Source organism: Schistocerca gregaria, chromosome 8, assembly GCF_023897955.1.
Source record: "Schistocerca gregaria isolate iqSchGreg1 chromosome 8, iqSchGreg1.2, whole genome shotgun sequence".
Taxonomy (NCBI): Eukaryota; Metazoa; Arthropoda; class Insecta; order Orthoptera; family Acrididae; genus Schistocerca; species Schistocerca gregaria.
In genome coordinates, this window is record NC_064927.1 from 164545244 (window position 1) to 164572893 (window position 27650).

At 42.2% G+C, this 27650-nt stretch overlaps 1 protein-coding gene across 1 annotated transcript in view; it reads right to left on the minus strand.

Annotated features, from left to right (window-relative positions):
• Positions 1 to 27650, minus strand: part of LOC126285093 (trichohyalin-like) — a 189180-nt gene that overhangs the window by 51954 nt on the left and 109576 nt on the right. The window contains exon 7 of the mRNA XM_049984417.1: positions 14232 to 14396. Coding sequence (XP_049840374.1) covers positions 14232 to 14396 — 165 coding nt within the window. The remainder of the gene's footprint in view (positions 1 to 14231; positions 14397 to 27650) is intronic.

Below are 27650 nucleotides of genomic sequence, written 5' to 3' on the forward strand. Positions count from 1 at the left end.
GGACCGATATCTGCACAAACTGTCAAACCACCACCCGAGCCAGAAAAGAGGCATGATTCAGACGCTCGTAACGCGAGCAGCACGAATATGTGAGCCGCAGCACCTTAAACGCGAAATGCAACACCTGGAAAGTGTTCTGAGGAGCAATGGGTACTCCACAAATGATATTAGAAGTGTAACAGAGCCAAACCACCGGCGAAGTAAGAAACCAGAAAAAGAAATGTCGGGTACGGCCTTTCTGCCATACATTCCCAGAGTGACGGACAGAATCGGCCGTATATTACACAGGCACGGCGTAAAGACAATTTTCAAACCGACAAGGAAGATCAAAGAATGTCTTAGATCGGCAAAGGAAAAAAGGGACCCACTTGCAATGTCAGGAATATACCGCTTACCATGCACATGCGGGAAAGTTTATGTCGGAATGACTGGAAGATCAATCAACACCAGGATCAAAGAACATAAGCGACATTGCAGGTTGGGACAGGTGGAAAAATCGGCCGTGGCAGAACACGCACTGAGTGAGACCGACCAGGTACATGTAATAAAATTCACCGACACGGAAGTTCTGGCTGTAGAGAAGCACTATCACACCCGCTTGTACAGAGAAGCTGTAGAAATACACAAACACGGGAACAGCTTCAACAAGAAAGAAGAAAGCCTTAAGGTAAACGGCTCCTGGCTTCCCGTACTGCAGAGAACGACCGTAGCAGGTAGCAAGAGGAGAAACGCACCGGAAATGACCGCGGAAATGACCGCGGAGAAGCCCTCGGACGTTGGCGCGCAAGGTACATATAGTCTGCGGCCGCGAGCCCGGCTCCAGTTCACCTCCGGCAATGGAGGGTGAAGCTTTGACAATGCCAGCCACTCGTGCTGGCGAAACGTCAGCAAAATCATCACACGAACGTCGGCCGAAGAACCCGAGACAGAAGCAAATAAGCAGTTTGTCAACAAGTGGCCACGAAAGTCTTAACAATTTTGTAGTCTAATTTTTGCACCAACTGTCATGCCTGTTACACATTCAAGAAGCCACGATTTGGAACATGCCTATCTAATGCGTGTCATGCCTGATCCACATGACTGATTTAACCTGATGTTGCGATGCTTGGCTACAGTGGCTACGTATGAGACAGAGGGTTTTATACGGTGGAAGACTGTCGTTGGAAATTCTGCAGTGGCGACACCGACAGAACTTCATAAGTGAGACCTGAGGTGGCTGAAGTTGTCAGTGATGAAGACGCACCTTAGAAACATTCTAAACGAGTGTTACTTTCAGGTTGTCCTTCAAGCCCTTTTGAAAAGGGTATCCTAACTTATACTCGTACCATCCCAAGAACACACCTCTTTGTATGTGCGACTGTACTGAGTGTGATGCTGAGAGAGTACAAAAGCCATACAGATGTATGTGGCAAACAATGTAGCATTTTTTATCTCTTGTATGATGAATACTTGAGTAACAATAATTTATGAAAACATATAGGCACGTTCATCGAAATGAATCATGTTGTTGCTGTTGTGGCCTTCAGTCCAAAGACTGGTTTGATGTATCTCTCCATGTTGCTCTATCCTGTGCAAGCTTCTTCATCTATGAATAACTACTGCAACCTCATCCGTCTGAGTCTTCTTACTGTATTCATCTCTTGGCCTCCCTCTATAATTTCCGCCCCCCCCCCCCCCACACTTTGGTCCAATACTAAATGGTGACCCCTTGATGCCTCAGAATGTCACGTACCAACCGATCGTTTCTTTTAGCCAATTTGTACCAGAAATTTCTTTTCTCCCCAATTCTCTGCAGTACCTCCTCATTAATTACGTGATCTGCCCATCAAATCTTCAGCATTCTTCTGTAGCACCATGTTTCAAAAACTTCTACTCTCTTCTTGTCCCGTGTTTCATTTCCATACATGGCTACACTCCATATAAACACTTTCAGAAAGGACTTTCTGACATTAAATCTATACTCGATATTAACAAATTTCTAGTCTTCAGGAACGCTTTTCTTGCCATTGCTAGTCTGCATTTTATATCCTTCCTACTTCGACATCATCAGTTATTTCGCTAATACGTCTACTTAAACTCGAGGGCGAGCTAAGAAGTAATGGCTCCCATTTTTTTCTATTTTTTGTGTTCTCAGCGTCGGTTGAAGTATTACATGACATGCACATTACTCTGTCGACTTTCTCGCTCCGCTGGCCCATGTTGCAAGCCTCTGCCGCTAGAGGACTCGAAATTGCAGTGTGTAACATGGTGGCAAGGTTCACTGCCATCAGTCATCCTCCATATAGTCCCGATTTGGTTCCATCCCATTTTAATTTGTTTCCAAAAATTAAAAGACCTTCAAGGACTTATCTTTGATAGTCACGAAGCGGTGCAAGAAGGTACGAGGATGTGTCTCCGTCAACAAGTCAGACATTCTACGTTGATGGTATCAAGAAACTGGTCTTTCGTTGGGAGAAATGTGTTCGTCGACAGGGTGACTACTTTGACAAAAAAATATGGAGGAATAAAGAATAAAATGTACCATGTTAACAAAGTTTGTTTTATTCAAAAACCTTAAGAGCATTCATGTAAAAATTTAGGAGGCATTACTTTTCAGCACACCCTCCTAATTTAAGGGTGACTGAACACGGGTAGTGAAGAGTTAAGGGCTGATACGTTGATAAGGGAGTAATTTTGTCTCTTGACCTGGTAGGTATTCCAGAAACTCTAACAACACCCAAGAGCGTGATTTACTTCCCGTTTACACTTTGGTCGTTGTTCTTCTACGTCCAGTACATTGGAATCAAATTATGATCATTCACTATCTAAGTTGAATACAAAAAACTGCTTATCTGTTCTTTCTAGAAAAAGTACTTCACAATCTTACTGATGGACTTATTAGCTTTAGTAAGCATTGTTGCTATGATGACATCATGATCACTGATCCCCTTTCGCATACTGACACAGTCGGTAAGGTCAGACATGGTTGTAGCTACAAGGTCTGAAATATTTCCACTGCGTGTTGGTTGTTGAGCTACCTGCTGAAAACTGTTTCCAGAAAACATGCTCAAAAGTACTACTCAAGACTGTCTCTCTGTACCATCTGCAAAGAATCTATAGAAAACCCAGTCTATATTCCGCAGTTTTCTTCATGTGTTGTCCCACAGCCATTGACATTTTCCACTTCGGATGTTTTTCGAAAGTACTCATTTAAACAGCGGAAAAATGACCCTATCAGATCACACAAAAGGCGAATATGCTCCTCTTTAAAAGCGAAAAATGGTGTACCAACTGCTTCATTCTACCTTCCTCAGTAGCTTTGCATATTTTCCCAAAAATGTTGGAATATGAACATAGTCTCACTCTATTTGAAATACAGCTCACCTCCCGCTCCCAATTGTAGCTCGCTCACTCCCAATAGTCCATCGCTGTAAGTCACTCATGTCCGTCCACTCGCACTTGCCTATTCTCACTCACTCAATCAGCCCAAGTCATTGTCATTAAATCTTTGTGGCGCTATGTCACTTTCTCCTGTCTCACAGCCACCGTCTCCTCCGTTCTGTCCTACTACTACTGTCTCCTCTCTCTGTCACTGTCTCCCTCATGCTCTCTCTTGCTGCTACTATCTCGTTCATTCCTTCCCACTGTTACTGTCTCTTCCCACTTGTAATACCTCTCTCTTCCCCGTAACAGTTGTCACAGACGTTGTCTCTCATTATCACTGGATCTCACCCACTCCCACTTTCTCCTTCCCTTTATTCTTTTCCCACTTGCACTGACTCCTACACAATTTTCCTGTCACTGTCAACTAAGTCCCACTGCCACTATGTCCCTCTTTTCCTTACATTGTCATTGTCTTCCTTCGTTTTATCTATAACTGTCTGCTGTCTTTAAATTTTGATTACTTTCACATCTTTTTCACGCTTCCACTATTTCTTTCTCTTTCAGCATAAAAAAGCGCGAATACGTTCACATGCCCAAAATTTTGGGGAAAACTTTTAAAGGTGCTCAGGAAGATTACACGAGGCAGCTGGTACACCACTTTTCAGTCAGTCTTTTAAATAAACAGGAACATATTCGCCATTTTTGTGCCCCGATAAGTGAATTTTTCCGCTGTTTCCCTTCTTTTCCCTGCTACTCATATGAAAGAGATTTATGGCTGAGCAAAATTTTGATAGATTACTTATGTGAAACAGATGTAGCGCAAAACTAATTTTATACCTCAGCCTCGATCTTAGGTGCAAAAAAATTTTGCTTCTGTTTAGTACTATACCGCTGTGTTCTAGGAACCGTTTTGATGATAACAGGGACACTTTAGAGCATATTTCTCCGCGCTACGTCACTTTATAAACTATGTTTTCGTCTCACTCTATATTTTACATGCTAAATTTGAACCACTGTATTTCCGAAATGGATAAGGATATCAAGAAAATTTCCAAGGTCGTTCAAGATCGGAGTCTTAGAAATATAACATACAAATTACAGTCATTTTCTGTGCGTAGCCGCCTTGGAATCCGCATCCCAGTTTAGATACCCAAAAGCTATGTTTTTTTGGTGGCTATCAATAACGAATAAGGATTTGTGCAAAAGGGAAAATTGCATCAGCAGAGTATTTTCACGTTAATTAGCTTAGACTTTCTTTGAACGTATCGGGTGGCCGGTGGAAAAACCGATAATTAACCTTAGTTGAACTAGATCTATTACACGCTTCCACATAACTTCACAGACAGACTCAACTTCAGTCTCGAGAGACGGAATATTTTTGTTCACTGTAATGATACTCATCCCCACCTGTGGAACCTAATCTTCCTTTACGATATACAGGGTGAGTCGCGCAAGACGTAACACCCCGTTTATTCCGGGGGCGATTGCACGTATCGGCATGCGGTTTTCGGCGAATCATAGCGGACTATGGGGCGCATACGTTGGTACATGCACAATAATCACAACGCATGTTGCTATTGTGATTCGAACTTTGCTTAAAAGAGGGCGGATGAGGATTTACCTTCGTAGCTTATAGGCCGTGCATGCTGCATAGAGCATGGCAACTCGGCCTGCGGGTCGCGCGCGGCGTGTTTACTGCCTGCAGGCGCTTCCGAGCGCCTCGACCTTCAATCGTACAATATTTCCCAGCGTCTTGTAAGTGAAGTTTGAATCACAATAGCATCATGGGTTCCATCACTATACGCGTCTTTTCCAGAGCGTTTGAATGATGGTAAAGAAAGTATAGCGTTCCATTTATAAAACATCTACTTGCCTCATTATCTCGGCCAATATAAACGGTGTGATTATTGTGCATGTACCAAAGTATGTGCCCCATAGTCGGCTATGATTCCCAAAACACCGCTTGTCGATACGTGCAATCGCCCCCGGAATAATGGGGGTGTTACGTCTTAAGCGACTCACCCTGTACATACAATGCTTCGCTAAGTATCTCCGAGCCTTCTACTTAGGTCAATTCTCTGTTCCGAGAATAATTCGAAAGCGACAGCATTCCAGTAAGTTCGGGAACTTCTTTACAAAAACCTCTCTAGTTTACTATTGAAATTTTGACCTTCGAAGTGCCTTCATACACAGACTGCTTTCGCTCGCTGAGTAATGGGTGTCGAGCGTCTATCAGAGGATCTCAAATTACTATCTACTCCAAGAAAGCCACATATGCACTCCACAAGTACTATGCTACCCAAGCGGTTGCTTCCTTTGTGTAGTTCAAATGGCTCTCAGAACTATGGTACTTAACTTCTGAGGTCATCAGTCCCCTAGACCTACTTAAACCTAACTAACCTAAGGACATAACACACATCAATACCCGAGGCAGGATTCGAACCTGCGACCGCAGCGGTCGCGCGGTTCCAGACTGTAGCCCCTAGAACCGCTCGGCCACACCGGTCGGCCTTTGTGTAGTGTACCCGTGAGCTATCAAGGGAAGTCCTACAATTCTCCACCGCATAATGCACGTCCAGAAATCTACTGCCCCAACACTGTCAGTGAATCTAAAGGGTTGGTAAAGACTCTCCACTTGGCCTCAAACCAAGAGACCCTTGTTAGTTCTGGGGACGATACTGCAGACTGTGTGTGTGTTCTGCTTGTACCCAGCAGGCGAAACCATCAGTCTTCATCACTTCGGCCAGCAGCCTGTACAAACTAAGGATGGCGTCAGATCACCAGCGGCAGGTGTCATTGGTGCCGGTGCGAAACCCAACTCGCAGACAACTGAGCCCTGCACGCTCAATATCCAGAGGCAGGACTTCCCCCATATCTCGGATGACGCCCCCAGGAAACATATTGAGTGCACATTGGATTTCTATTTCCCCAAGCGGCTCCATAATGCGCCTAATGTTGGAGCTCCCCATAACTAGTAAATCCCTCCCCAATGAGCCTGCTTGGACGCCACTGAACAAGCGGCTACCTGTCCACTCACAGAGCTAATGGGCCAGGCCAGACGGGCAGCCTCAACAATGAGTCTCCGCCTTGAGCGACGCGGAGGCGTTGCTGCCCACCATTTATCCTGACCTGAAAGAAACGATGAGCGACCGTTCCAAACAAACAAATACAACTCGCTAGAGACTGCGCCAATATACATTTTACAGTTGCAAAAACGCGAAATTACACCTCTTCAACACAAAACCAAACAAGGAATGTAACACTTGAACTACGCAAAAACAAAGAAAACACTAGATATATAAATTGCTGGTCTCCTTGTGCGATACAGGTGGCAGCTGGAAAATCAAGTATAGTTGCGTAAAACAGTAATTTCGATTGGAACAGATAAAGTATATTTTGACGGTGTCAAACTTCACAGATTTAGACGATGATAGATAACGATCCAAACTAATCTCATGCAATTCACCATCACCGAACGCACATCGGTAAGTGAAATAATGTGGCCTATCCAGTCGTTTTCGCTGATGATCTCACGGCCGGGACGGCAGGTTTAGATCATTTTGTATCTTGGAGATATTGCGTTACTTATTGTGAGCAGATCCAAAACCATCCTGGTATTGTAGTATTTAGTCCCACCTGGCACAGACCATAAATAATATGTCACAGGTATAGCAGTGTTGTGGAAATTTAGGACTGCAAATTCATGCGCGAGTAACTGTTTTGTTCAGGGCTGTGGACCTGTGTTGATCAGAAACAGTTGCGGACGTGTGAGTTCCATGAACTCCGATAAACACCCTTGTAACTTGGCAAAATTTCTCTAACGAATGTACGCCTACCAGATTCGAGGACACCAAACTCCAACAATATATTAAGATTTTATTAGGTTTGTCTCCTCCTCATTTGCTGTTGTTACTTCACTCAAGAGTGCACTTTTGTTGGAGTAATTTGTCACTGTAGATCACATGTTGGCGCACAGTTAAGGACAGATGCCGTTAACACCGAAGACGCAGTACGCAGTACCTTAGGTGGGCCTGTGATGGAACTGAGCCACATACCACTGTTATACTTCCACTCCATGGAACAGCCAATTTATTTCATAGTAAGTTGTGGATAGGGTTTTCTAGCTATTTTCTTTCAATAAAAACCGATTTATTTTCATCCGTTAGCACCTAAAACGGTAAACAAAGGCCGGCCGGATTGGCCGAGCGGTTCTAGGCGCTACAGTCTGAAACCGCACGACCGCTACGTTGCAGGTTCGAATCCTGCCTCGGGCATGGATGTCTGTGATGTCCTTAAATTAGTTAGGTTTAAGTAGTTCTAAGTTCTCGGGGACTGATGACCTCAGCAGTTAAGTCCCAAAGTGCTCAGAGCCATTTGAACTATTTTTGATAAACAAAGTTAAATCATAAAAAAGAGGGTTTAACATGTCCACCATCTATAGTGTAACGTTCTTAAACTTGTTGGTGAATGACTATTAACAGTGATAGTGTGGACCGTAATTTTTGTTCTGTTTACTGTGTTATATTAGAAGGTCTGCTGATTACAATGGCACATTAATGTATTCAAATTGAGTCCATATCAACTGTCCTGTTACAACTCTTTAACAAATGAAATAAAACTTACATCTAATATCCCGCAGAAGACGTTTTAGGCTATATGTTACACTGCTGACCGTGAAGCGGTTCTTCCTGCTTCTCAGTTATCAGTTATTTATTCTTCAGTGTGTCATAACTAGTTTCTAGATAAGAAGTCTCATTCTTAGATGCTAGTCACCCAGTGTTCCAAAACGCAGTAGTTGTGAAAACCTGCCAACAATGATCAATTTATAGTGATCACTTTGTCCTAGAACTATTGCGCAATGTACTAGCTTGTGTTTCTAGCCTTAGCTATAAATATGCACAATTTGCTCTCAAAATTACACACATCAAAAAAAGTTTCGCATCACCCCGGTTCCCAGAACTCCTGAAGATCGACATTTACTGTGGATATTGTATCACAGACACAGTCCCTTTGACTGTTCAGAGATGTCACTAATCCCGGCCAAAGACGTAAACAAACATGCATGAGCAGCGCCTATTAGACGAAGGGGGTCCGACAGCCGACCAGTTCCAGTTATTCCAGCAGGAAGGAGGTACACGGCTCGTGTTGTCTGTAGTTCAACCACCCTAGACGGTCGATACCGCGGTTCGATCGCGTCCGCATTGTTACTTTCTGCCAGGAGGGGCTCTCAACAGGGGAAGTGTCCAGGCGTCTCGGAGTGAACTAAAGCGATGTTGTTCGGACATGGAGGAGATACAGAGAGACAGGAACTGTCGATGACATGCCACGCTCAGGCAGCCCAAGGGCTACTGCTGCAGTGGATGACCGCTACCTACGGAGTATGGGTCGGAGGTACCCTGACAGCTATGCCACCATGTTGAATAACATTTTTCACTCAGCCACAGAACATCGTGTTGCCGTTGGTGTGGCCGAGCTGTTCCAGGCGCTTCAGTCTGGAACCACGCGATCTCTACGGTCGCAGGTTCGAATCCTGCCTCGGGCATGGATGTGTGTGATGCCTTTAGGTTAGTTAGATTTAAGTAGTTCTGAGTTCTATGGAACTGATGACCTCAGCTGTTAAGTCCCATAGTGCTCAGAGCCATTTGAACCATTTGACGTCGTGTTAAGACTCAAACTGAGCCCAAAAGGCTGCATAATGCGCACATGTACTCCCGTAGTCCATGGCGAGGTCCATCTTTGCAACCACGACACCATGCAGCGCGGTACAGATATACCCAACAACATGCCGAATGGACCGCTCAGGATACCCACTGTCCAGCGAGTGCAACAAGGTAGATGGTTCCTGCTGTTTTGGGGTGGCATTAAGCGGGGCCGACGTACGCCGCTGGTGGTCATGGAAAGAACCATAACGGCTGTACGATACGTGAATGCCATTCCCTGACCGATAGTGCAACAATATCGGCAGTATATTACCGAGGCATTCGTCTTCATGGACGACAAATCGCACCCCCATCGTACACATCTTGTGAATGACTTCCTTCAGGATAACGACATCGCTCGACTAGAATAGCCAGCAAGTTCTCCAGTCACGATCCCTATCGAACATGCCTGGGATAGACTGAAAAGGACTGTTTATAGACGATGTGACCCACCAACCACTCAAAGGGATCCACGCCGAATCGCCATTGAGAAGTGGGACAGTGTAGACAAACAATGCCTTGATGAACGTGTGGACATTATGACACGACAAAACAGGCATTCATCAATGCAAGAGGACGTGCTGGGCGGAAATGGTGTTTATGTTGATCTCTATTCCAATTTTCTCTACAGGTTCCGGAACTCTCGGAACCGAGATGATGCAAAACTTTATTTTGATGTGTGTATTTATGATTGTGTGGCTTCCAGATAGAGCTGCTATAATTTGAACACTTTCACTCAATAGTGTGCTATGTCATAAATTTCTTGGGCATTGCAGGTAAGGTCAAAGTATTTATTCGCCAGAACTGTGCAATAACAACATCTTGGAGCAGCCTCTTTGCAACCCTGAGGAACCTTACACTGATATGCCAATACATATACTTCGTAATGGACTTGTGTTTAGTAAGAAGCGTGGGCAGGATGAGATGTGCAATTCATTACCAAAATATTGAGAATGCAAACAGTTTATTTACATACTACACATATCTGTCTATGATTTGACATATAGTTTTATAATCATGTGCAGAAGTGTATAACAGGTTGCTTATAGACTCCAGACAGTAAACTGTAAGTTCCCACGCGAAGTAGAACAGTATCTTATTAAACACCGTTTCTATGATTTATAGTAATGCTAGATGAGAAACACAGCTTTGCCCAATCATTTACTTATAATTGTGGGTCCACACCCATACCACGCAGCGCCTGGCCTTGTACTCAAATGTTTATGACATATCTCCTGAATCATGTGTCGTACACTGATGTCATATTTTAGGTAGTTTCAGTAGAATTTGTGAACGCTGTCTGTGGAATTTATTGCGAATAAATTCAAACGTCATGTACGTCGCGGCAGTTTAATAGCGCATCTCGTTGTTTATGACAGCACATCTACTGATCTATGTGCCGTACAATAATATAATTTTGCACTTACATTCAGTGTTCATTGTGTGTGTGAAATGTGTCCTAAATTCACTTAGCAGTGATTAAGTAATGAATTATAACGTCATGCATCATAGGGCACTTTTAGGGCACGAATACTGGAAAAGTAGTAAGCGATAAGTATTTTTCTTTTTTTCGTTCATGATTTTGTATGGGTTATCAATGAGAAAAAGTTTCGGAAAGGTTTGACATTATGCGTAAAGTTCGTTACAGATCATTAAGTGCTCTCATTTTCAAATACTTGGTAAATAAAATGTAGAAATTCACTTGTCATAGGACAAACTTATTTTTCACGCCCACCAGCACCACCACCACCACCACCACATCAACACAACCACTCCTAACCCCTTTGACAGGTAGATGGTTCTTATTGCCACAGTGACTGTCGCCTGATAATAAGGTATGTGTGTACTACGTTTGGTTCAATCAGTCCAGTGGTTTAGGAAATGTCGAACATACATACACATAACCAAAAACATACATACTTCCATTTTTATAATACACTGACGGAAAAAAATCGCAATCCCCAGGTGTCGTGCGAAATAAACGAAAGTAGGCAGGCGTTTTCCTATATCGTAAAAATAATGTTTGTACAAATGTCGCACCAGTCGCATGAGAGTGGTACTGTGAGGATGCAAATGAGGTATGCTTTAAATATACACTGTAATATACGGCTTTCTTTTGAGATTGTACTTGGTGAGTTGATACCGGTCAAGCATTCCTTTGAAGTGACAAAGACGCCATTATCAACACCTCACCGAATTCGGACGAGGTCGTGTAATACTTGGCTCTGAGCACTATGGGACTTAACATCTGAGGTCATCAGTCCCCTAGAACGTAGAACTACTTAAACCTAAATAACCTGAGATTATCACACACATCCATGCCCGAGGCAGGATTCGAACCTGCAACTGTAGCGGTCGCGCGGTTCCAGACTGAAGCGCTTAGAACCGATCGGCCACTGCGGCGGGCCGTGTAATACTGCAGATGCACTTGGCAGGTATGTAGTCAGTATGTATGGTTGCTGGCAGCGGTGGTAAAGAGAATGTACGGTCGGAAGAAGACCGGGCTCCATACGAATACGTGGCAACATCGAGACGGAAGATCATCGTGTTGGACGTATGGCTCTGGAGCACTGTACTGTATCTGCAACAGCAATATAAGCAGAAGTTGTCATCGCAGTGACACAACAAACTGTTACAAATCGGTCACTTCAAGGAGAGCTCCGAACCAGATGCCCTGTATCATGCATTTCACTGAGCCCAAACCACCGCCAGTAGCAGCTTCGGAAGAGTCAAGCGAGAGCTAATTGGAGACAGAATGAATGTCTCTTTTATGTTCTGATGAAAGTTGGTTCTACCTCGTGACAGTAATGGCAATGATTTGGTTAGAAGCAGACTAATTGAGGGCCACCATCCAGTCTGCCTGCGTGCTTGATGTACTGGACGGATGCCTGGAGCTATGGTCTGGGATGCGATTTCATATGACAGCACGAGCAACCTCGTGATTGTACCAAGCACCCTGACTATTAATTTATTCCTCAATCCGCTGATGCAGCCTGTTGTGCTGCCATTCATGAATAGCGTTCCAGGGCGTGTTTTCTGACAGAATCACGATAGCCCATACACCGCTGTTGTAACCCAACTTGCTCTAAAGAGTATCGACATGTTGCCTTGGCATGCTCGATCACCAGATCTGTCTCCATTCGAGAACATATGGGACATCATCGAATGACAGCTCCAGCGTCATCCACAGACAACATTAACCGTCCCTGTATTGATCAATCATGTGCAACAGGCATGGAACTCCTTCCCACAAACTGACATCCGGAGCGCGTACAATACAATGCATGCACGTTTGCATGTTTAAATTCGGCAGTCTGGCAGTTACAGCAGGTTTTAATGCACCAGCACTTCACATTTGAAATGGGTTATCTCGCTTATACATTAGCCTGTGATCTTGCAGCGTTAATCGCTTAAATATTTAACTCTGACAAATGTATTCCAGAAATTTCATTACTCTACATTGATTTTTTTTTTTTTGTGTTGTGATTTTTTCCCCATCAGTGCATGTGTGGAGTGGGACTCAGCAATACGTGTCGCGTTTAACTCTAATGGTCATATGAAATACAGGTACGTTTCAATTTTTGCCAGTATATAGACAGCTGAAAGCGTTCGGTATAAAATTGCACAAACGGTTTGTTTGATGTACCAGACGTTAACAGTATTTTAGAAGTTGTTCCCATAACTGTCAGTGGGAATAGCGCTAATCATAATTTGTTGTTAGTACACTTTACAGGAGTAGCCTGCAACGATTGCGTTTGACATTTCTTTTGACAATCGTGAAGGAATCTCTCGTAATGGGATTTTACAATGCTTGTGAACGAATGAATGAATGAATGCATACAGTATACGATCAAAAGTATCCGGACACCTGGCTGAAAATGACTTACAAGTTCGTGGCACCCTCCATCGTAATGCTGTAATTCGATAAGGTGTTGGCCCACACTTAGCCTTGATGACAGCTTCCACTCTCGCGGGCATACGTTAAATGAGGTGCTGGAAGGTTTCTTGGGGAATAGCAGCCCATTTTTCTCGGAGTGCTGCACTCAGGAGAGATATCGATGTCGGTCGGTGAGGCCTGGCACAAAGTCGATGTTCCAAAACATCCCAAAGGTTTTCTATAGAATTCAGGTCAAGTCTCTGTGCCGGCCAGTTCATTATAGGGATGTTATTGTCGTGTAACCACTCCACCACAGGCTGTGCATTATGAACAGGTGGTCGATCGTGTTCAAAAATGCAATCGCCATCCCCGAATTACTCTTCAACAGTGGGAAGCAAGAAGGCGCTTGAAACATCAGTGTCGGCCTGTGCTGTGATTGTACCACGCCAACCAACAAGGGGTACAAGCTCCTTCCGTGAAAAACACGACTACACCATGACACCATCGCCTCCGAATTTTACTGTTGACACTACACACGACGCCAGATGACGTTCACCTGGAACTCGCCATACCCGCACCCTGCCATCGGATCGCCACATTGCGTACCGTGATTCGTCACTGCACACAATGTGTTTCCACCGTTCAATCGTCCAATGTTTACACTCTTTACACCAAGCGAGGCGTCGTTCGGCATTTAACGGCGTAATGGGTGTCTTATGGGCAGCCGCTCGACCCCAAAATCCAAGAGTTCTCACCTCCTGCCTAACTGCCATAGTACTTGCAGTGGATCATGAAGCGATTTGGAATACCTGTGTGATGGTCTGGATAGATGTCTGCCTATAAGACATTACGACCCTCTTCAACTGTCGGTGGTCTCTGTCAGTCAACAGACGAGGTCGGCCTGCACGCTTTTGTGCTGTACGTGTTCCTTCACCTTTCCACTTCACTACCACACCGGACAAGTGGATCTAGGGATGTTTAGGAGTGTAGAAATCTCTCGTACAGACGTATGACAAAAGTGACATCCTGTCACCTGACCACTTTCGAAGTCTGTGAGTTTCGCGGAGCGCCCCATTCTGCTCTCACAATGTCTAATGACTACTGAGGTCGCTCATATGGAGTACCTGGCCGTAGGTGGCAGCACCATACACCTAATATGAAAAATGCATGTTTCTGGGAGTGTCCGGATACTTTCGATCACATAATGTATCAGTCACAGCTAGTGGCTCTTGAACTTGGCGCTATCATTGTGAGAGATAGAAATTTTCGATTTCAGGGTGTGGTAGTCCTACCTGCCGGCGCCCGGGCGGCGCGCGCATCTTGGAGATGGCCTTATCCTGCAGCTGCAGCAGCTGTGCCTCCTTCTCGGCCACCTTCTCGCGCGCAGCGCTCAGCCGCTTCCGCAGGTCCTCCTCCTCCGCGCTATGGCTCAGCTCAGCCTCCAAAAGGCGCCGCACCTGTGCCCACAGCACAGTCAGTCTGCAGTCAACACATAAAAATGTCGTTGGAGTGTTTTCGTGTTTTAAGTCGAGTTGAGCACAATAGCTCCCTAACTGAGGCACTAGTTGTCTTCAGATGCTCCGAGCAGTGGTATGGGGTGTCCCCATTTTCCAGGCACCAACCGGGTTACATCATCAATGTGCTTGGGCTCTAAGCAACGCTCACCTATAAAACTGTCGTAGGAACCTCTGATTTTTTCCCTCGTTTCACCAATACTTCAAAAATCTTGAACTTCAGGCACTCTGTCTTGCCTTCTGTGTATCCTCACACACCCATGCCCGTATTCTGCACCAGCTGGTAAAGTTCCACTCCTCTTCGAAACACACTTGCACTGCACTGCTCTGTCATGTGCCTCATCTACTAGCACTCCTTAGTACCCCATATCCTTAAGAATTTTGACCTGCTGCTGTGCCTCTGCGTCCATGTCACAGTTCTCTTACCACAAAATGGTTCAAATGGCTCTAAGGACTACTTAAACCTAACTAACCTAAGGACACCACACACATCCATGTCCGAGGCAGGATTCGAACCTGCGACCGTAGCAGCAGCGCGGTTCCGGATTGAAGCACCTAGAAGCGCTCGGCCACCGCGGCCGGCTCTCTTACCACACATCCCATGTCCTCCCCCATGGTAACCCCAACCGAATCTCCCAACACCTCAGACCATGAAATCATTACTGGGATTTATCCTTTCCCGCGGTAGCTGCAGTCCTACCCACCTTCTAGCATATGCATCCCATCTCATGACCCTTTCTCACATCACATATTCTCCAATGCCATCTGCATCAAGATCACTCAAGCAGACGCCAACAGGCCAAGAGTTCCATCATCCTTACAACATTAACTCATCGAATTGTTACTGCTACCAAGGTGTTACTAATGTATTTCATGTAAATGAAAGAAGACAACGCAGCCACTGCTGTCTCCTCTCTCGCCCCCCCTCCCCCTCCTGCCACACAGACGCACAAAATAAACTTCTGCTGAGAAATGTAAATAATAAATAAGTAAATAAAGAACTGATATAACAGATGCACATAAGGCCAGAACTCAAAGAGCTTACAGAGAAGTGCTGGTCAGTTAATAACCTACTCTGCACTAAATGGAAGCGCCAGAAACTAAACAACTTACCAGAATTCAGTCAAGCTGAGAAAACCTTAGAAATCTATTCTCTAGAGTAATCTTACAATACTACGTCGGATCGTAATACAAATAAATAAGTAAACAGAAAACAAAAATATAAAAAACACAAGCTGAAATGATTACACGCTATAAGGTCTCACTGGTGACAGATGTAATCGCATTGAAGAATGAAGGACAACTTCAGCTGCCACGACATTCCACTGTGAGACTGTAAGGAGATGGACAGATTTTACCAGCTACACTTCTCTCGATACCGCACCTACAACTCTTCTGGGACCCTAGGCTGAAACGTTCTGCTGGTTTTGCAGTGGCCTGCGTGTCAGAAGAGATACAGACAATACTGGCACTGTGACCATGTGGTATCTGCCTCTATTGGTCCTCTCACAAGGCAGCCTACATCCTGTATAAGCTGTCAACTAATATTTTCAGTCTTACAGTGACATAACACACTAATATTACATCTCTTTTTATTCTCCACGGGACCACAGGCGGATCTCATCCTCCATCAGGCTGCTTGCAGGATTATATTTGTTGCTAAATTTTTCCCGATATGCCCAGTATGCCCAACATGTAAGGGGAATATACTGCGTGGTTATAACTAAAGTGCAGCTACTCACGGGGGTTCGGTATGCGCTGTAACTATCGTACGGCGGTGAATCTTGATAGATTTGCTAGCGCGTTGACCTGGAAACGATTTACACTGGAAAAATTTAATTCCAGCTTTGGCCACCAGATTCAAATATGGCGCTGTACAGGATATCGACAATGTTTCAGGTACTTATATTTAACAAGCTGTGTAAGCGGTGTTAATAATAAAATCAACATTTTGCCTTTATCACTTATTTGCCCTTTTCTGTCTATGACCTGTTCCTAATCTATTACATATGGAAATATTTTTAGGCGTGTTTCTTGCACTCACAGCGCCATATTTTCATCTAGTGTCCAAAATTAGAACTAATTTTTTCATGCTTAAATTGGCTCTGCATCAGCACATTAGAACATCTACCAAATTCCTCTGCCATACGTTAATTACAGCCCATACTGGGACTCTGCGAGAAACTGCACTTCAATTATAACCACCTAGTAGCAGTTTATCACATTGTGTCACTCCTGCCTGTTTTTGAACGAAACTCCAGACCTATCTTGCCAATATGTTGGACCCAGAAGGATCGATAACGCTCATATACTATGTCCCGCACTTAGTAATAATGCAGTAGTTTATATCTTGTTGTGGTAGGTTACATGGCTTCGTATTCCACCTAAGAGCTCTGGATGACCGTGACTAACGCCACCTGTGCTGAATCGCTTGTTTCGAAAGCAGGTTGTTAGAGGTTTGATTCTCATAGATCCAGAGAGAGAAAGGACGGAGGGGCTGACGTTTATGTGCAATGCGGCCCACATATTTCCACCTATGTATTGGAACTTGGGAACTTGTATGCCGTGGCCGGGGTGTCTCTGTCTGGGGTGCCAACAGTGATTTCTCCACTATCAACCAGACCAGCCGCGTCGGAGACAATTACACCTAAAATATTGCAAATTTCTTGGCCATAGCTAGCGCAGTGTTGGTGGCAATACACGGTGCTTCTTCGTTTGCGCTGTAGAGTACCCCAACAAGCGACACGTTGTCGTTCCGTTGCTTAAATCTTTTGGTTTAGTATGACCAGCAGTGGTTGGAGAAAAATGTCCAAATGTGTGTGAAATCTTATGGGACTTAACTGCTAAGGTCATCAGTCCCTAAACTTACACACTGCTTAACCTAAATTATCCTACGGACAAACACACACACCGATGCCCGAGGAAGGACTCGAACCTCTGCCAGGACCAGCCGCACAGTATATGACTGCAGCGCCTAAGACCGCGCGTCTAATCCCGCGTGGCAGTGGTTGGAGACATTGTTCAATTCTTTAAGTGCATAGTTTGTAGTGTTGTGCTAATTTTAGACACATATAACGCATCTTTGGTTGGAAATCTTTAAACCTAGAATTTTTTCTACGACATCATAAATTGCGTGATATGGAGAATGGAAGTGCTTGCCACTCGATGCCGTAAGTAAAAACGAATATAGGCGCGAAAACATGGCGACAAACTAAATTAAATTCTAGAAGATAGGTTAACTCCCAGCAAATAACTTTCTCATCAACATCGTTTAGTTACAGATGACAAGCTACCTATAGTAATTAACACACAAGTGATCCAGAAAATTCATGCACAACAAATGTTAAGGTATTTACAAAAAGAAACGATCTATTGTTTGAACTAAAGATGCACATAATTTTATAATCATTACAGAATAAGTAAAAACGAAAACCCACTAATGATGGCATAGTGGTGCCGAAACATGTTTGAGTACTGAGAAAAACGGTGTTTTGCATAAGTGGTGGAACTCACATCCAACAATAATAAATTTACCTTTTTGTCATTACTTCTAACAACGAACTCATTTTAACACGTAAATATGAAATCACACACAAGTGATGTAGGGGGATGACTTGGAAGAGTTTATCTACCGCAGTGCGGTATTTCTTATGAACACAGTAACTTTGGTTGGAAATCGGTAATAGAATTTCCTATGGCGTCATTTGTTTTTCGATTATTTCATGACATAATTATTTCTACCAATAGGAGAAAGTGGTCAGTTTTTAACACATACACAATACACTACGACGTCACATGGAGACACTGGCAATGAAAGAATGGCTTAGCAATGATAAATAACGCAGATATTTTTGGGTACGTACTGCATTGTGATTGGCTGAGAATATCATGATGCTATGTGACAGGACGTTACTTAGCGTGATGTCGATGTGACAGCGAAAGTACTCGGACAAAACTCAGTTAACTGGATAAAATTCATCAGATTGTGGAAAAACACCCACCACTGTAAAAATATGGAATAAAACGTAAATTTTGGAAAACAGGGAACACTACGAAAAATGAGAGTACACATGTCACATTGTAATTGGACGAGAGAATCGTGATGTCACGTGATGTGACGCGATGCGACATGACATGATGTGATGTAACGTTAATTTGAAATGCTATCAACACCATTAGGACGAAGCTGAAGTGATTGGAAAATTGTGAAAAATAGGGAAAATTACACAAAATTGTAAGATATGTGGAAGAATACATAAAATTGTGAAAAATTCGGGAAAATGAGAGTATTTACACATGTGGCTCGGTGTGATGTCTGCTGTTGTCTCGAGTACGACAAATTTAATTTACCGAGCGATGTGGCGCAGTGGCTAGCACACTGGACTCACGTTCAGGAGTACGACCGTTCAAACTCGCGTCCGGCCATCCTGACTTAGGTTTTCCATGATTTCCTTACATCGCTTCATGCAAATGCCGGAGTGGTTCCTTTTGAAGGGGCACGGCCGACTTCGTTCCCCATCCTTCCCTAATCCTATGGGACCGATGAAACCACTGTTTGATACCCTCCCATAAAGCAACCAACCAACCTAAATTTAATTTGTTACTAGCAAATACCCCCACCCTAGACCTCAAATGACTTGACTTAACGTTATTACAATAGGATTAATGTGTTATTAGCAGATAACCACACTCTTTCCTCTCTCTGTACTGCACAGTTCCACAATGAACCCATTCACTCAAATGCTCCTGTTATAAAAACATGAAGAGGGGGTGGTGCTCTAATCTTATCGGTTCAGGAGCGGAAAGGAAGGGAGGGGGAGAGGGGTAAGGGAATGGGTGGAGGTGACCTTGATCAGTTCCCTGAGGGGGAGGATAATGATGTGTGTACTTCAATATATTGGTACGTTACCCATGTGTTATCTGGCACTAGATGAGTAACATAATATCCCCCTGTCATTATCAGAAGAATAAATAGAATATATAACAGGTTGTAAATAGATTGCAAATAGAACCTGCACAGATAACCTACTTTTGTGGTCGAGACTCCTAGCCGTGGTGTAGTTCGTTAGTTGATACAATATGGGAAGCTATATGTGGATGGAGTCGACGAAACTGATGGGTCACGAAGAGGAGTGATTTCAATGTAAGACATTGACTGTTTTGTCCGACATTTTGCTTGCTAATGTTTTTTAATGTTTGTATTGGTAAGTATCTCGCATACTTAACCTGAAAATGAGAACTTGAGTCTCGAAACAAAACGTTTAACATGCTGTTTATCATTAATCCTACGTGATCAAGGATCCTCGAGACGACATCCTTTTATATAACATTTTCGGTATACTTTCATAACGTCATGCTACCAAAGATTGTATCCCTGTCTGCATTGATCGTACCAGTGCCGCCGTAGGAACGCAAACAATTTAGCGCATTTCTCTGCATCCATTCAACATTGAGAGATCGCTTCAACCCACCACGAAGGTTGCAGCCACCTTTTCGGTTGAAGTTCTTTTTGCACATTCTCATTTCTACTTCTCCTTTAATAACAGAATCTCAACACGTAAAAGCGTGGGATAAAATTTAGTTTTATAAAACATTGCTCCATCTTTGTTTGTGAGAATGTATTCAGCAAGCGCTGATTTCTCAAGTTTTCGACTTTTAGTGTGTCATTGGTATACTGCAGACCGGTCAGTACAGGTATGGACAGAATGACCGATGTACTTGGTACCACATGTATAACAAATGTTACTAAATTTCATTGACTCTGGCATCGAGACTATCATTAATCAACGTGGAGTTCGAGATATATCGTTCGCACTCTCCAAGAAACGAATACGCGAAAATATTGAACACTCACGTGACGATTTACCTACCGTGCTTCTTTCTTTCTGAGGTGTTACTTCTTCTAAAATAGACATTATCCTGGGTGGAAGAGGCATGATAGCCATTTTCTGACCACCCAAGAAGATGAAGGAGAGGTTGCGCTCGCGTAAGGAATGATTCAGTGCTTTCGAACCAAAGTTATATATCTCACGAAACTGTTCAATGATGCAAATGGAAATAATATAAAAAGAAAATTCCAACGTAAAATTAGTTCATCCTGTCAGTGTTGGTGAAACGTGACTTACAATGACAGAGGTAGCTTCAGCGACTGCACCATACTGCTCGCTACTATCAGCCATTCACATTTACACTGACGAAAAGACCTTTTTGGTGTCACGGAGCTCCTTCAGATGTTGAATGTAGCTGCCTCTACAACCTGAATGTCATTAGCTATGATACACATAATTCACTCAGCTTTATATAACTCATTGGTATGATGCAAGATGAGGCAACACTCTAGAGAAATTCAGTCCAGATACAAACAGTATTTTTAGTCCGAAGTTCTGTCGTTTGGGCTATGGCCTACATGAATCTCATGTAGGCCATCATTTAATAAAATGGTGACTGTTAAACATATCTCGCTGCACCTAGTACAGGGTGACACAGCTGCTCCTACTGTTATTCTTTTACGAAATCCACAACTCTGCATCTGGACTTCAAATAACACCCGCTGGATTTTCATATTCTCTCGCTTGCTAAGTGCAAGAAAAATTAACAGGATTTTTCTAAGAAATTTACTGCAGTTAAATTTTGTAATGAGATTCGTTCTCGCTAAACGCCACGGTTTTAGAGTTATTCAAGAAAATCGTGCAAAGACGACCTTCAAACGCACTTCCACCACGACACTCTGAAACGTCCCCTTAGAAAAATTATTGAATTACTGTGCTGATAAACCTCTTACAATATTTGCTTTTCAAACAGCTCAGCAAACTGAACGTACTCAGACATTACTTTCTTTACTTATTCGGATCAACACTAAACTGACACACAATATTTTTAGCTCAACGCAGTCTGACTCAATAATCCCTACAAATGAATGGCCTTGACTAACATTAACCTATTCCTTTCACAGATCACTTACCTCACAAAAATCTTCGTTACTCGAACTACTGCAATACAGCGAGCGCCACTACTGCCAGCTAACTAAAAGATTCAAACTACGGAAGTCACTAACTACTGATAGGCACAGTTAGCAAATGAAAGATTTTAATAGAGAACAAACAATGTATTTACCTTTATAGTCATAATATATATATATATCAGTTCATGACACCAATTCTTACAAATTTCAAAACTCCGCCATCTCTCTCCCCACGTCCACCACCGCTGGTGGCTCACCTCCAACTGCGCAACGCTACGCGCTCTTAGCATCCAGCTGCCGCTGCCCAACACTACAATGGCAGACAACAATGCAAACCAGCCACAGACTGCACACGGCACAGCCAGTGATTTTCATACAGAGCGTTACGTGGTGGCGGCGTTACCAATAAGAAAACCTAAACAGCCAACTAACATAGCCTCCATGCTCCCCACAGCCAACTTACATAGCCCCCATGCTCCCCACAAAAAATTTACAAATAGTTTTGGGCACTGGCCAATACAAATTTGTTATGAATTTTTTTCACAATTACAATAACAAAGAAGTCTTATGCACACACTTATTGATACAATGTTGGTCAAAAGCTAAAATTTTCTCACAGTCCATAAAGACAGTCCTGATCATTCATCAAAGTAAAATTGCAGTGTTTTTCTAAAAGTCTGTGTAGCAAAATAAAATGCACACGGAAGTAGTGGATTTCCATGCAGTCTTGACGAAGTAGTGTTGTCCTTTCAACGGAAAGACAGTGCTGACTCTTGACATGCAGACAGGTAATGGGCCACAACAGAGCAAACCCACAGCAGAGTCAGTCGAAGTTTTGAAGAATATTGGTAGGTAGGTCATCACGGAGCAGACCCACTGTAGTCGTAGTAGAGATTATGGTACTGGTGGGCCACCAGAGGTGCAGACCCACTGCAGTCCTTGTAGAAATAATGGTATTGGTGGGCCATCAAAGATGCAAACCCACTGTAGTCCATGTAGAGACGGCCAGCAGCCAACTGTTGCGACTGTAGAGGTGCACAATCACCATCGAAGAGTCTTGTGGACAATATAGCAAGTCCATAAACCACCACTTGTGCACGCACAAAGTTTTTGGAATTGTCCTTAGAACCAGCAATGCTGTTAACCAGTCCCTTGCTGAATTATCAACACATGTGCAAACACTAACAGTCCCAACTTCTCACAGAAATGTGTGCAGTGAAATGATACTTAATTTGAAGATCTGGTGTCTATACAATTATAAATTTCATAACATAAGAATACAATAACAAAGGTACAAAATACATTATAAAAGAACATAACAATACAGATAATATTTGTAGTAATAGGGGCATTACAAAAGAATCGAAATAACAAATACATCAGTGTTACAAAAATTGTGACATAAGTACATACATAAAGATCAGAATAACTTTTGAAACATCAACTTCACACATGAGCATTAGAATAAAACAGAATAAATAATGTGTAAACATCTTTACGAAGTAAATAACATGTTATTAATGCAAATTATATTTGAGGATAACTGTATTCCTCATCATAGTGAATGTAGCTTAGTATTAGAAGAGAAAAAATTCTATGAAACAGTACATAGAGACAGGAAGAAAACAAATACACACGGGTACACAAACACATAGTGGGATAACACAAAGAAAGGACAGGGTTTGTTTTACTGCAGTATTTTGCAAACAAAACTTTCTTTACTTCTCGGAGATCTCCCTTCACTCTTCATTATTTCCAAAAAGTCATATCGAAGCCTGCTTTCTGTATTATGCTCACATCCTCTCTCAAAAATAGTTTTTCTCCACTATACACTACTTTTTTGGCCAAACCATTTTCTTATAGCTTCTCAATGCATTTCTTCCAATTCATCATAGTTATTTTCTTATATAGTCTACCCCCTCTTAAGCTAACTTAAAATCTACTGAGCTCAGATGCTAAACTAAGGGACGAGGCAATGCAGCAGCGCAAAACAATTAACACAAACAGCAATGACAAAAAATCCAAGTAAGCAAAGAAAGCAGCAGTAAATGTAATAACTTATATCTAAACATGACAAACCCACAAACAGAAAAAAAATAGTACACTAAAGACAACAATGCAGATAAGGGAAATGTATATTCACATCTTAATGTCTATGAAATTAAAGTGGTGCACCATAAAAACTAATGCTACAACAAATTACCAAGTACTTGAAAAGAAAATTATATATACAGTTACTGTTATTAGTCGCTTCTTATTGCTCTTTCCATTCCAAGAGCTCCTTTTTGAAGAATGTGGATCATAAAATAATTATTTAATAGATCTGTTGACAGAAAGTGTTCACATTAGCTAATGCACTTAATTTTATTTTATAAAACCAGATATCAAATGAAATAAGCAACTATGAAAGGCAAAGCATAAAAATATCATTCGATAGTCATGTGACATTACATAAGTTAGTACAAATTCTCTCAACTCTCGTAGAAAGACGCTTGTCATTATCAGGTGTGCGAAGTAAATAAGTATCTTTTCCAAGTAATGAGCGTGTCGTTTTTGCGATGCTTTCTACGAAGGAATGTCAATAGCGAGAATAATGCCCTCTTTTTTTCACCTAATGGCTTTCTTTTGTCAGACGACTACCTCTCAGCTGGGCGCCCAAAACGCATTACGTTAAGCTCACTTACCTTTCTTACTGAAATATTTACGACAGCAGTTTCCGCTACAGTGGCAGTCTCATATAAAAATATTTCACAGGTCAAGAATTTGCGTTACACATCTGTAGAAACAAAATCCTATTCATATAATAGTGTCCAAAAAATTTTCGTCGGCATTGTAATACATTCACGCATTTACATACATTTCATAACTCTTAAAGTACGATTCTTGGTTTCCAACAACCTTTTTCACAAACCAGAGTCCCTAACCACTACTCATTATTCCTTACCTTATTCGTCGACACTTCTTCAATATTTCATCACAACAGATACGTAGCATAATCAAATAACTCATATAGCATCAGCTTATTGATCATAAACATACCACAACAGCATAATACACATAGTCATCGTAAAAATAACATCATAACACCTCAGTCAACTCTCAAAATCGTCGTAGCTTCCTCCAATAATTTCAAAACCTAAAAAAAAATTCTCTGCTCATGTCAAGTGTCATCTGCCTCAAAAGTACTTTAAAAATCATGACCCATACCAAATACATCATTCAAACCTCTCATAGTATAACAATGGTTCCGAAAAAAATATGGACAGTTCACAAAGTACAGACAAATACAATTTCATAAGTGTGACGTTATCCAACGGTGTAATTACGCAAACATCTGTCACTGATGTAGTAAAATAAATGTTTGTCTCTCTCAGTTAAATGACCAGATAGCCGTGTAATTTATGTTTTAGAGAAATATGGTACCCATGTTTAAAGTTGTATAAGTAAATACCATATTAGCTAGGGCTCCTTGTGCTTGCAAAAACACATGGTACACAAAGTAAGCGTGTACCCCCCTGAGGATTAATGTAATTATATCCTCAGATGTTACAGATTACAGCAATGGAATGAAATGTATAACGGAAAACCTTTGTATCATTGTATTTCAAATATCTTTAAAAATAAATGTTTTAAGTACAAAATTAGTCACTCAAATACGCGTACTGTAGCGCTAAACTGTGCGTCGTGTTGTAAGATAATCTCTGTGGAAGTGTCGTAGTTATCGTCCTCCGAAAGCTAAGTTCTACAGAAGTCAATGTACTTACCTCATGATAAACAAAAGTGAAATGCTTTGCGTATAGATATCGTAGTTACTACGCTTATTGCCGTGATGAAGTAAGTACTGTACTGTAACGTATTGTTGTGCTACAGAAAAGGCTGTATCATTGTAGCTATACCACAAAGTTACTACTAAAACATGTTTTACTTTCCAGAATAATACAGAAAAACTGGGCAGATATAAAACAGATACAGTGCAAAAGCAACATTGTAAATTGTCACTCATTAGTAGCGTCGTGATAAAATCGTGTAGCTGTCACATAAACTAACCACTGAATCATCTTGTATCTCACAGAAAGTACTTTAAATCCAGAATTTATTTTCAAGTAAACCAAAATGTTGCATTAAAATCTCATTAGCAGTACTGGTAACTGTTCTAAGTATGTCAGCCTTATAGTCGTAACGTAATCGTGCAACTAACAAGCAAGAATGTACACGCACAATAACACTGTGACGTCTGTTCACTATAACAATGCATTCGTAATTTCTGTTTAAATAAGTTCTCTTGGTTCTTGACTGGATATTTAACTTCAAACATGGTTGAATGTTAACAGATTCTAAGTCTGACAAATTGTACTAGTAGCGTGAAGTGAAAAATTTTATGGCAAAGACAAAGTTAAAAAGCAGATTATCTTTCAATAAACGGTTTTACATGTGAAATGTGGTGTAAACCTTTACTCTTCCTAGTACTCAGAGTTCCAACTTGAACGCAATTATCATGTGGCATACGTCGGTAGAGAATACTGGAATTTTTTCTCAAGGTTAGCGTCTATGTTATTTTTCGCAGAGCCAGCCGGCGCACGAGGCTGCCTGCGGTGCGAGTCATTGTCTGCCTCTTTGTTGGCGCGCGCCGTTATTGGGATTAGGAGACCTAACTTCTACAAATCCACCTTGTCGAGAGGGTCCTGCTCTGTTTGAATCCCGCCAGTTCTGATGCAATTCAGGTCTGTCGTTACGATCATATCGTCTGTCGTCATGTCGGTAGTTCCTGTAGTTTCTTTCTTGTCGGTTAAGTGGTGGAGAATTTCTCCCTGAATAGTAACTGCGCGCTGGACCGTTGCGTCTTAAGTTATTCTGTCTCCCTTGACAATAATTATACTGGTTTCCATATTGTCTGTTTCTATGGTTGTCTCTGTTACATTCAATACTTTGGAAAAACGATCTTTCTCTGTTACTATTACTATTCCAACGGTTGTCATACGGGTGGTGTCTGTTTTGGTCACGATTTGTGTTCTGAGAATAGCCTTATCGTGTCCAGTTATTGTTTCTGTCGTCACGGAATTGTGACGGATGTGAACTGTAGTGATTGTTTTCCTGTTTTCGCATTCCGCGACTGTCTGTGTCAATTTCTAATTCTTGTAAGAGTCCCTGAAAAGCTTCAATGTCGTCTTTGCAACGCCCTGCCAATATAATATTCCTTAAATGTTCAGGCAATTTCATTATGCAAATGCGAATGAGTTCTGAAGGGCCATATGGGTTTGAAAGATATTGATTCTTATGTAACATGTCTTCAAAATATTTGACGAGACTGGAAAATTCAGATTGTTCAAAGTGTTTCATCATCACGATGCTATGTTTTACTCGGTCTTGTGTAGCTTGAGACCAATATGCTGAGAGGAAGGCATGATAAAATTCTCCTTCACTGTGACAATCGTGAATGACCGATCGTATTATTACCCTTGGCTCATTCTCCAAGTAGCCACACATAAATTCTAATCTGTGCTCTAATGACCAGTTGGGAGGAAAACAATGAGAGAATTGATGGAGCCACGCTTGTGGATGCATGTCGTTGCCAGAATTCTTAAATGTTTTGAATTTACGCGCAGTAATGAACAGCTTATAGTCAAAATCATCATGTCGGCGGGTCGCATGTCGGTCATTGTTACGTCGTGTCGGCGGTTCCATCTCAAAATTCGGTGCACCTTGCCAATTTCTTTCATGATTTCCGAAATGCACTGTGTTATTATTTTGTGGCTTTTCCGTATTTCTAAGTTCCTCTTCCCGTGTTGGAGCGCGAGTGTCCTCTGAGATATGTAATTTTTGTATTACCTGCGTCAACTGATCTTGTACTTCCCGGATTTCTCTTTGGTGTTGCGTATTAATTTGATTCTGATTTTGTTTGAATTTCCTAATTTGTTCGTACTCTTCTGTATCATTAAAGACTACCGGTGTTGTGTCATTCAGATTATGTACATCTACTCTACATCTACATCCATACTCCGCAAGCCACCTGACGGTGTGTGGCGGAGGGTACCCTGAGTACCTCTATCGGTTCTCCCTTCTAATCCAGTCTCGTATTGTACGTGGAAAGAAGGATTGTCGGTATGCTTCTGTGTGGGCTCTAATCTCTCTGATTTTATCCTCATGGTCTCTTCGCGAGATATACGTAGGAGGGAGCAATATACTGCTTGACTCTTCGGTGAAGGTATGTTCTCGAAACTTTAACAAAAGCCCGTACC